General features: G+C 38.8%; 3 protein-coding genes across 3 annotated transcripts; all 3 read right to left on the bottom strand.

Moving 5' to 3' along the window:
- Positions 1 to 1158: 1158 nt before the first annotated feature.
- LOC132192187 (UDP-glycosyltransferase 73C3) lies at positions 1159 to 2942 on the bottom strand. The gene has a single exon (XM_059607447.2). The coding sequence runs from the start codon at positions 2701 to 2703 to the stop codon at positions 1252 to 1254; it is 1452 nt and encodes a 483-aa protein (XP_059463430.2). The 5' UTR covers positions 2704 to 2942; the 3' UTR covers positions 1159 to 1251.
- Positions 2943 to 6613: 3671 nt separating this feature from the next.
- LOC132192223 (UDP-glycosyltransferase 73C11) lies at positions 6614 to 8569 on the bottom strand. Its single transcript, XM_059607497.2, has 2 exons — positions 7595 to 8569; positions 6614 to 7523 (listed from the first exon to the last, which is right to left on the bottom strand). Exons 1-2 carry the CDS (start codon positions 8397 to 8399, stop codon positions 6814 to 6816), a joined length of 1515 nt encoding a protein of 504 aa, XP_059463480.1. The 5' UTR covers positions 8400 to 8569; the 3' UTR covers positions 6614 to 6813.
- Positions 8570 to 8919: 350 nt separating this feature from the next.
- LOC132192132 (UDP-glycosyltransferase 73E1) lies at positions 8920 to 11001 on the bottom strand. Its single transcript, XM_059607369.2, has 2 exons — positions 9766 to 11001; positions 8920 to 9676 (listed from the first exon to the last, which is right to left on the bottom strand). The coding sequence occupies exons 1-2, from the start codon at positions 10825 to 10827 to the stop codon at positions 9257 to 9259; spliced, it is 1482 nt and encodes a 493-aa protein (XP_059463352.1). The 5' UTR covers positions 10828 to 11001; the 3' UTR covers positions 8920 to 9256.
- Between the last annotated feature and the right edge of the window lie 1026 nt (positions 11002 to 12027).

The following is a 12027-nucleotide window of genomic DNA, read 5'->3' as shown; positions in this document are numbered from 1 at the left end:
TTTAAAAAAAAAAGTAATATACACAATATAAAAATTTTAGAGCCCTCTAGATGCTCTAAAACATTGTCTTTATTTTATTTTATTTTAGTCTAATGAAGTGAGCGACAAATTTGTTTTGTCCTCTTTAAACTAAGACCAACTGAGTAATTTGGTCGTGTGTTAACGCAAGTACTGTTTCCGGGTTGTTATATTTTTACTTGTTTCTTTAGTTTTATATTTATGGGGCTTTGGTGATGGTCTTCAATTTGTATTTTAATTGGTTCCTTTAAATATAAGAAAAATGTCAAGGAAATTGTCATATACGAAATTTACGCTTTAGTAGTTGATCATGAGATTGTCACCTAAGTTATTATAAACCACATGTGACATAGACTTCATAAAAAAATAGGAAATTTAACAAGTTTTGTTAGAATTAGTGACTCATATTCTTTTAAGCATATAAAGTAATATTGAAATACTCACAACGACGGTGACGGCATCCCAACTACCACGGTGATGACAGCGCCATCCACCTCCACCCACGGGCATTAGGTAAACCCTAAGCCAACTTTGCCAGTGTTGTTGCAACACCGGTCAAAAAAATTTTTTTTGAAAGAGAGAGAAGGAGTGCGGAAACCGAGAAACAATTTCATTAAACCCTAGGACTTTACTCTGATACCATGTTAAATCACCATTTGTCCCAAAAGTTTAAGCCGATTGGAAATGGTGAATTTAATCACTTAATTAATATCTTAGCACTATCCCTCACGTGTGGGACCAGACAACATGTGGAATATTTTAAATGAAATAGGGGATAAACTACGGAGTCAGGGTTCGAACTCAAGACCTCTACTCTGATACCATGTCAAGATGGTTTGCACGAAAAGAGAGGCTCAGAATACTGGTTGGCCGAGTAATAGGAGTATTTTGAAACTTTTCAAAATATGTCCCTACAATTAGGATTTTTCTTATAAGTATGTTATGTTATAACTCTAAATCATTAATAATAAACTATAGTTGTACTCTCGTGTGGACATAGACACATTATCAAACTAAGTAAATGTGTGTCACAACTTTCTCCTCCTCTTTTTTTTTTTTTTTTTGATTTCCTATTATTTATTATTGTTGTGTATTTACTTAAATACTAATTTTCATGCATGACAGGAGGAATACATGACATTATTATTATTTGTGTTTTTTTTCAAGCAATTAAGGAAAAGTAAACACATGCATTTTCGACAAAAAAAGAGGCACACATTTCTGAAACATCTTTTATTTGCCTGATACCTGTTCACTGATATGTTTGATCAAGGATGTGACGTTCAAGTAAGAGGATCCCCCATCTTCAACTGCCCTCTTCGCCATCCCTCCAAGCTCTCTAGCTCTCTTTCTTCTTTCTTCTCCCTCTTCACCTTCTTCCATCAACTGCTCTATAGCCTTCTTTACATCCTCCCTCTTCACCAACACCCCAGCCTTCTCTTCATCCCCCCACTGCACACACGCTTCAACTCCCACCCTCACACCAATCCTCAACACTTGTGCAACCAACTTCTCATTGTAGAACTGCTCAGCAAACATCGGCCAAGTTATCATCGGCAAGCCGGCACTTATTCCCTCTAGCGTTGAATTCCATCCACAATGAGTTAAGAACCCTCCAATGGCTGGATGTGAAAGGATTAGAACTTGTGGCGCCCATCCTCGAATCACAACACCCCTCCCTTCAATCCTCTTCTCAAACTTTTCTTCTACAAACCATTTTTCTAATTCTGTTGAGTAATCTCCTTTCCTAACCACCCAGATGAAAGGATGGTTGGATTCTTCTAATCCCAAAGCAAGCTCCACTAATTGTGAGGCTAACAAGTGGCAGAGACTCCCAAAACAAACGTAAATCACAGAGCTTGGCTTCATCGAATCCAGCCACCTCAAGCACTCGGACTCCGGCTCATCAATGGAGGACTTGTTTGCTAAAGATAGGGGCCCGATGCACCAAATCTTCTCGACCACTTTCTGGTATTCTTTGACGTGCCTTGGCTCCAACTCTTCAAAAGTGTTCACCAACATCCCTTGTGCCGAAATTGCAGCAGCATTAAATCGGTCAATAAGATCTCTCAAGTCACCAGAAATTTGTTTCACTATTTCAGGCAGCTGGGCCGCAGTGAATTCAGTTCTATCTGGCATGTTTGGGACCAAAAATGGCTCCGAGTCAGATTTGACTCTCTCGAGCACCTTGGAGCGAGATATGTTATGAGAGCACAAGAGAGTGAAGCAAGATATTCCATGGAAGATAAGCCTTGGAATCTTGAACCTGAGAGCGACATCTGAGGTCCAAGGAAGACATATGTCACAAATAATGCAGCTAGGCCTAGAAGAAGATTCCAACCCTTCTAGCCACATCTCTAGTGGTTTTTGCAGCATGTTACTTGCTTCAAAAAATTGTGGGAGTAAATCGGGAGATGCGAGGGTGTCCATGTTCTCGCAGCCTTGAGGCAAGCCAGCTTCTTGGCAAGGAAACGGTAGTGAAATGAATTGTATGTTGAGGTTGGAGGCTTTTGCTTGATCAAGGATTGTGTTGAACCGGGCTGCATTAAGAGGTGTAAGGATAATGGTAACATTTAGGCCACGGCGTGCAAGTAGTTTGGCCATGTCTGTGAAGGGAATGAGATGGCTTTGGGACATTAGCGGAACAAGAAGAAAGTGAAGCTGGTGATCAATTTGGGAAGCCATGGCTGAAATTCTTGTGGGAAAGATGAGAGTGATCAGCCACTTTTTAATTGATGATGGGGTTTGTTACTTGTAGTTTGCAAATATGCCAAGTGCATCAACTTTGTAGCGTGATTAATTTGACTGAGTGGAGCTCAGTTGCTTTTTGCTTTCGCTACTTCACTTGTATTTTAGCTGTATTGGACGTCTGCTTCTTGTCCCTCGGCAAGTTTGTTTTGTTTTTAAACGAGAAAGGCATGAAAAATGTCGAGGATCAATAAATTTTTAAATGATTTGTAAGATGAAATCAGTTAAATATGAATAAAATAATGACTCATAATATTTTTCTAATAACAAAATACAAACAATAAGCACACAGTGGGCGAAGGACACAATCTAAGGTAGTGTGGCAGAGCCTTATACAATTACCGAGATCAAATATTTTTTTTGTCCAAATTTAAATTTAAAATTTTTGGTAGACCAAAAGGACTCTACAAAAGAGAGCCATAAGTGAGCGCGCAATAGCGCATGGTTCTGCGAGGGAGTTGGCCAGCAGATGGTTGAATGGTAGTTGGCGATATTGAGGAGGAGGCGCTTGTTGGTTGCGGTTATAGGTTTTTAATAGATCTAACATCTAATAACTTAAACAAAAGACTTAAAAGACAAAAACAAAAAAGCAAAAGACGAGCTAGGGAGATTACATGAGGGCTTGCCGTGGAGAGACTCCTTAACTAAGATATGAGGGGGATGGGCAAGTTTGTTTTCATTTTAAGAGAGCGTTTAAGAGAGAGAAGATCAGCTTTCTTCCCACTTCAGGCCACCTAACATGTTAGCACTTAACAACGCAAGAAAATAAATTTTCTTTTGATTTTTTTTTTGCTGCCCTCGCACAAGATATATATATTTTTTTGACATGTCCACACAAGAGAAGAAGGGGGGATTTGAACTAGTGACCTCCGCTTCATGAAGCATGATCCTCACTCCTCATCCGATTAAGCTACTCATTGAGACTTCGCACAAGATAATTAAAGAGCACTAGAGCAATGATTTTAGTGTATTATTTTTTAGAATAATATTTTTTTGAAAGATGCCATGCATTTGCACGCCCGTATAATTTTTTTTTAAAAAAAAAATTAAAATATTAAATCACCCAGGCGTGCATGACTGTTCATGCACCCCCGGCGTGATGTTTATCATCACTCTATGATTTATATATATTCCATGTTCATGTGTTGTCCCACAATTCTTTGTTAATCCACAATTTTTTGAAGCTGCAAAAACCACCACAGAATTAAGTGGGCAGGAGAGTTAAACTTAAAATCTAAAGATTCCAAGGTTTGTCTTCAATGGAATGGAATATCTTGCCTCACTGTTTGTCCTCTCACAACATATCTCGATCGCTCCAAGGTGACATCTGACAGCTCGGAGTCATTTTTGGTGCCGCACATGCCAGAAAGAGTTTAATCTAGTCTGGGCCCTAAAACAATCAATTATGCCAGCTCCATATATTTTGAAGTCTAAAAGGACATATTTATAAATATATTTAAAAGTTTATAATTTTTTTTTTTTTTTGGAAATTGTGGGAGATATTGATTTATTGGGACGAGGGTTATTAGGCACCTCTGACATTTTTTTTTCAAATTTTCTTTTCTAAATGATTTGGACCTCACATTCATTTAAGAATATATATATATATATATATATATATATATTAAATGGTCCAGATCATTTAGGAAAATAAATTTGGAATGTCTAGTATTATCCTATTGACATTGCCACCTTAGAGAAAATTATATACTTATATGTGAAAATAAGAAAGTAAACAAGTGGACATTTTAGAATTTATATACATTGAAAACTTTATGAGGTTGGAGGCCTTAATTATTAACTTTAATAGAAATTTCATTCTTTTATGAAGGTGAATTGTACATATTAGAAATAAAAAAATAAAAAAAATGATTACACATGTCTAGATCGAGTAAATAAATGATTATAGAAAACTCTAAATTAATTAATTATTTTGGGGTAATATATAGCTTCTTTGGGTCCTCATCTCCTTCATCCATCAACTGATCTATACCTCTTTTAACTTGTTCCTTTTTCATCACAACCTCAAATTTCTCTTCTTCTCCCCACTGCACAACAAACTGAGCCCCTAAACTCACACCAATCTTCAACAATTGTACTACAAACTTTTCGTTATAAAACTGTTCAGCAAACAGTGGCCACGTTATCATTAGCAAGCCGGCAACCACAATGAGTCAAGAACCCCTCCAACTGCTGGGTGTGTCAAAATCAACACCTGTGGAGCCCAACCTGTAATAGGTACTGTTATAATATACTTTAGTTAGTTGAGAAGATTATAATACAGTTTAGTTAGTTGAGAGTTAGTTGAAGTGTTAGTTGGAGGAGAATGTATAAATAGTCTGAATAAAAATGTAATTGGTAGCTTTGTAGACAATTCTTCATTGTAAACTTGGAGGATGAGTCCTCAAATACTCAATGAGGTTTATGTATTCTCGAAATACCTAGTTCAATAGTCAATTCATTCATTCTTTCTATTCTTTCTCTCTTTCCTTTCTATATTTGCATTCATTAACAGCTATTATAAGAACAGAATTGTTACAAACAGAACTGTTACACAACCCTTAATCAAAAGGCCTCTCCCTTTCACCCTTTCCCCAAACTTAATTTTCTTCTGAAATCCATTTCTCCAGCTCTTCTAGCTCTATCAATTGACAAAATTCAAATTTCTCTAGAGGGAAGGGCGTCAATGCTTTCGCATCCTTGAGGCAATCCAACATCAGCGTATGGAAATTGTACTTGGAGAAGTTGGCTATGAAGTCCCGCGTTCGAGGCCCGATCTACGATCGGTTTTGTTAGAGCGGCGTTGAGGGGGGTGGTGATTATGGTGGCGGTTTTGTTTTTGCTCCAAGAGGGGGAGCAAAACAAAGTGAAGGGTTTTGTTTTCACAAGCCATTAGAATCAAGGGGAGTTAGTGGAGACATTGAAGAATTATTGTATGTATGTACGTACGTAGTTGAAGTTTTCAGATTCTAATCCCTTTTTTTTTTTATCAATCATTTCCACCGAGAAATGAAATGGTTGAATTTTTGTTGGGTGCATCGGGGCCGTGTCAGCAGCACATGGGCGACGCGAGAGGCTGGTCGGGCGGACCCCAAATGAAATCAGTGGATGCCAGTTTGGTGGGCTTCAAGGCAGTACTTCGCACATGCCATTTTATTTCAAGTCTTGAGTGATCACTTTGAGTGGAGAAAGGTTTGTGTTAATTAGAGTCTTAGTATGTTATATTATAAACTCACTAAAAAGACTAGGCATTAATCTCGCTTATAAATAGTATCAGATCGAGCTGATAATAGTGTGCAGCAGGGTGGAATGGCGTAGGTAGGAACAAGGATCCTTGTAACAGGGACAAAGGTGCAAAGTACAAATATGAACTAGGACTTTAGGAGTAAGGGCCAAAAGTTCATGATTACATAAGCACAAATGAGAGCTAGTCTCAGAAGTAAGGACAAAAGTAAGTACCTAGCGCGGGCAAACTCACATATATAGCTCAAAGGTGCTCTTGAAGGGCCTATAAGATTGAAAAAAAACTTTAATTTGAGGTTGAGGGTAGCAATGTGGTGATAGATTCACATATGAGAGAGATTGTTGAGTATTCACATGTGAGTATAAAAAATGTTTGAGCCTACATTAAAAATATGCCATTAGTGGGAATGATTAATGTTGCATAATTGGGTTCAAACCCTCGTGCTTAAGTTTTTGGGTTGAGTCTATCTTAATATATACTATATCAACTCACTATAAAACTCTACAAAAATATGTCATTCTCCCTAAAAAATGAAAAGGAAAAATCCATCTACAGTCTCCAAAATAAAAGTGAAGAAGGTGATCAATAAACTAGTATGAATATATTAATGTTCAGAGTGCCTTGCTAATAAGTGCCACTTTCTTCCTCTTAAGATTTCCTTTGTAAAACAGTTCCACTGGTTAAGCGAAAAATAAAGGATAAAATTACACAAAAAAGAAAGAATAGAAGAAGTCCAGGATTTGAATTTTGGGTGCTACCCCAGACAAGCTTCGTAGGCAATCATTCTTACTTGTCTTAGTTCCTTAGATGTAATCATGATGTACATTTGATTGCTTTTTTGCCAATTGCATGATGTCTTCAACAAGTAATTTAACGTTGAGATAAGAAGATCCCCCCTCTCCAATTGCCTTCTTTGCCATCTGTGCAAGCTTTCTTGCTCTTTCTCTTCTCTCTTCTCTTTCTTTTCCTTCACCCATTACCCTTTCTACAGCCTCCTTCACATTCTCCTTCTTCACCAGCACCCCAAACTTCTCTTCATCCCCCCAATACATGACCACCTCAACTCCCACCCTCACACCAATCTCCAACACTTGCACCACAAACTTCTCATTGAAAAACTGTTCAGCAAACAAAGGCCATGTCACCATCGGAACGCCAGCACTAATCCCTTCCAGCGTCGAATTCCATCCACAATGTGTTAAAAACCCACCAATTGCTGGATGCGACAAAATCAGCACCTGTGGTGCCCAACCCCAGATCAAAAAGCCTCTTCCTTTTACCCTTTCCTCAAAACCATCTTCTGATAACAAAGTTTCCATTTCTTCTCTTTTATATCCACCTCGTATAACCCAGATGAATGGCCTATTCGATGCTTCCAAGCCTAAACCGAGCTCTATCAATTGCTGGGGTGGAAGCCGATTTAGGCTTCCTAGACACGCAAAAATCACAGAATTCGACGGCCGTGAATCAAGCCACCTCAAGCACTGGTTTTCATCCGTAGAAGCCTTCTTACCTATTAAAATATAAATTAAATGATTACATTTATTTAATTTTTTATTAATTTAAATGATAATTTAACGTTACCTCTTTCTGACATGTCCGATTTCTCCTTGTTGCAGAGAGATACAGGGCCAATGCACCATATTTTTCCTCCTATAGTCTTCCGATATTCTTGGAGATATGCTGGTTCCAGTTCCTCGTAACTGTTGACCAGTAATCCATAAGCTCCTGCTTCAGCTTCCCTTATCTTTTCACGAATAATCTTCATATCTTGCAGGTTGGAGCCTGGATTGAAGGCTCGAGGAAGCTGAGCTCTTGTGAATTCGATTCGATCCGGCAACCCAGGCACTTCAAAAAGCTCTGAACTTGAAGCAGTTGCGTAGACTTTGGACTTGTGTAAATTGTGGGTGCACAAGAGATTGAAGCAATTTGTACCATCGAACAAAATTCTAGGAAGACGAAATTTGATGGCGGTATCAGCCGTCCATGCGAGGTTTTTATCAGATATTATGCAGCTTGGAGAGGGTTTTAGCGCCTGATCTTCAATTAGCCACTGCTCTAGCGGTTGCTGCAACATACTCATCGCGGTGATGAAATTCTTCATGAAATCTGGCGAAGGGAGAGAGTCCTGATTCTCACATCCTTCCGGCAAGCCAGCCTCTACACATGGCAGCTGAAGCTGGAGAATTCGGATGGACAGCCCGGATTTCACTGCGCGGTCGACGGTGTTGGTAAATCGGACGGCATTGAGCGGCGTGGTGATTATGGTTACTACGACGTTGTGTTGTGCCAATATTTTGGCTATGTCTATCATGGGTATAAGGTGGCCTTGGGACATCAAAGGTATCAACAGAAAGTGAAGCTGCTGGGGAGACTCTGAAGAAGCCATTGCAATCTGGGTGTTTGGAGATCAGAATATTGGTGTTGTTGAATGTGAATATTGTGATCATACTTGGTTTTATATTGTCGGTTGGCCCATTCTTTTGGTGTCCCGTGTCTCCTTTCTGTTTGTATTGTTTCTTATCGTGACAGTGACGTAAGAGCGTGCATAAGCTTATAGAAGAGACTTATTTATAATTGATTTTATTGCAAGCCATGTGAATCATGTTGATCTATGAAGGATTGGACGATTGTGCAAACTTCATTGAACTTCAGTTGGTGCCTGGCACTTTGGGCATGAATATGATTATTACTATTTTATTTAACACGCTGGCATATGACATTTTAGACCGCGTTTTATAAAAACGCTGGAAACGGAAACACTGGCTTTAACCCTTTTTTTTTTTTTTTTTTTTTTGGTATTGTAGTGTCTCCATGGCCGGGAGGGATTTTTGAAGTCCTATAACATAATTGTATTTTTACATGTGATAGGGAGCATGATGGATTTCTTTGTAAAATGTGGGTTCACTAATGCTGTCCAAGTTAACAAAAAATCATAGTTGCGAGGGCTAAGTGAAAGGATTAGATAGATTAGAAGGTCAATTGCAATTTTCTAAAGTTGAGAAGGGGCACATTGTAATTTGTTTTGAAAAGGGTAAAGACTAGTTTTCCCTTAATCATATGACTAAGGATAGTACGTACGAAGATTGTAAGCAGCATAAGATGGACTTCCCAAACACATTTCAATCGTACTGTTTGATGCAACAAATTAAAGACATCCAATTCATGTGGCGCATGCAGTTTCTTTTCAATGTCGTCTCTTTATTTGCCTGATTGTAGTTTTAGGCTCCCATTGGCAAGCACGTCTTAGCTTAATTTGTTGAGAATGGCATGTTTCCTGATATCTTCTATCAGCAGTGTAATATTATGGTACGAAGATCCTCCTCCTGCAGCCTTGTTTGCCATATCTGCAAGCTCTCTGGCTCTTTTTCTTCTCTTCTCTCCTTCCCAATCACCTTCATCCATCAGCAGCTCTATGGCATTCTTTACATCCTCACTCTTTACCAGCACCCCATAATTCTCTTCGTTCCCCCACTTTATAGCATGCTCAGCACCCACACTCACTCCAATACTCAGCACCTGCACAACAAATTTCTCATTGTAGAATTGGTCAGAGAACAGAGGCCATGCTATCATCGGCACTCCTGCACATATCCCTTCGAGTGTAGAGTTCCAACCGCAGTGCGTCAAGAACCCTCCTATGGCTGTGTGAGATAGTATCAGTACCTGATAGAATATAAATTAAAAGGATTAAATTCTTTCATTTATATAAAAACTGCTTTAAACTGCTGGGATAAACGGTGATTTAACTGTACCTGTGGAGCCCAACCGCGGATCAAAAGGCTTCTTCCTTTTGTTCTCTCCTCAAATTTTTCTTCTGAAATCCACTGCTCGAGTTCATCTGATTTGTATCCTTTTCTTAGAACCCATATGAATGGACGGTTGGAAGCTTCCAAGCCCAGTCCTAATTCAATCAGTTGCTTAGGCTCAAGACAACTGAGGGTTCCTAGACAAGCATAAAGAACAGAGTTTGCAGGCCATAAATCAAGCCACTTTATGCACTGGACTTCATCTATGGAGGATTTGTTGCCTCTTTGAGACTTATCTAAGGTATCCTTGTTGTACAGTGACACTGGGCCAATACACCAAACCTTACCTCCTTTCACCTTTCTATATTCTTTGATATACTCTGTTTCCAACTCCTCGTAAGTGTTGAGAATTGTCCCATATGCTGCCATTTCTGCAGCTTCAATTTTCTGGTGTAAGTCGCTCAAGTGAATCGTGCCTGGATTAAAGACTTCGGGTAATTGAGCCTTAGTCAACTCTATTCGATGAGGCAAACCGGGCACAACAAAGGACTCCGACTCAGAATTAACCTTCTCGTGAATCCTGGAAACACTTATGCTGTGGGAGCATGTGTTTGCGAAGCAGCTTGTCCCATCGAAAACCAGCCTTGGAATCTGAAACTTACGAGCAGTGTCAGCTGTCCATGGAATATATCTGTCGGAGATGATGCAATTTGGACGAGGTTGAAGCTCTTTCAAGCATTGCTCAACTGGGTATTGCAGCATGCTAATGGCGTGGAAGAAATTCTTGGACAGCTCTCGTGAGGGGAGGGCATCTATGTTCTCACATCCCTCCGGCAACCCGGCCTCGGTGCATGCAAACCGGAGCTTGAGAAGCCGGACCCGGAGCCCCGATTCGATGGCTCGATCAATGGTCACGTTGAGTCGGGCGGCATTAAGGTGTGTGGTGACGATGGTGACAGTCACGCCACGCTGTGCCAATATCCTGGCCATATCTACGGTGGGGATAAGGTGGCCCTGTGCCATTAACGGTATGAGAACAAAGTGAAGCTGATCGGGTTCGGAATCCATTGTTGCGATCTGGGGTTGTAGGAGGGAATGGTGTTGAATAGATAAGTAGCAAATTTATTGGTGTCTTTACTCTTTTTGGAGAGCATAGAGATCAGAAATGGAGTTCAAAACTCATTTTCTTGGGTGTTTGATGATGTTTGACTAAATGCGGTTACATCTATGAGCAGAAAGAGCCAAACAATGTTGCAACACGAACCAAGACAGCATCTTGCTGTAGCACGTTGAAAGTGGCCTAAGTGGATGGGGTTGGCTGGAGGCGTGCTAACTGTTGAATAATGACTTGATTTTACAAGTCTTAATGGTGGCCCCAATCATTATGAGGTGGTGTATGGTAAAAGGATTGCCTAGAGGCTGTAATAATTTTTTTTTTTTTTTTTGACATGTTCACATAAAAGGAGATGATAGAATTCAAATTAGTGACCTTCATTTTATAAGGCGTAATTTTCAGCCCATTGAGCTATTTCTTGGAGACTCTTAAACACTGTAGTTAATGTAAATTGATGTGAAAAAAAGTAATAATATTTGATATGAAAAAAATGGTATGAAAAAGTGAAAAAGTTTAATTTTATAGTGATTTTTTTATTTGAATAATAATAAAAAATAAATGATATGATATAAAAAGTAAAAAAATTATAATGTTTTGATGTTAATTTAAAAAAAAAAATGGTAATAAATAGTAACGAGAAAAACCTCATCTTATCTTCAATTTGGAGACTTATTGGTTGTGTTTGCCAAGAGACTGGACCTAGAGCCGATACTGTAGTGTATTTTTTAAAATATGTGTTTGATTGATTTTAGTGAAAATGTTTTGTGAAAAAAAGTAAAAAAAAATATATTTTATATGAAAAAATATAAAAATTTTATTTTGTAGTGATTTTTTTTATTTAAATAATAATAAAAATGATTAATATGTTATAAAAAATAAAAATGTTGGAATTAATTTTGAGGTGAAAGACATTTTTTATTTTGCGATTAAAGAAGAGGTCCGGTCCAGCCCTTGGCAAACACTGCCATTTGTTCTCTCTCTCACGTTGCTTTGTCTCTTGAGTTGTTGCTTGGTTTATCGAGCTTCTTCTAGAAGCTTTGAAAGCAAGCTCTTGTGGTTGAGTAAAGGAGAAGACCACTTTCGGTGCTCATTATTGAGCATGCAGCAAGATGAAAGAAAGGAGTGTTGCGGTCACCCTTTTGATACCAATTCTG

The sequence above is a fragment of the Corylus avellana genome, chromosome 10 (genome assembly GCF_965113065.1).
Source record: "Corylus avellana chromosome 10, dhCorAvel1.hap1.2, whole genome shotgun sequence".
NCBI classification, from domain to species: domain Eukaryota; kingdom Viridiplantae; phylum Streptophyta; class Magnoliopsida; order Fagales; family Betulaceae; genus Corylus; species Corylus avellana.
Note: the sequence above shows the minus strand (reverse complement) of the source record. Positions and strands in the feature narration are given on the sequence as shown.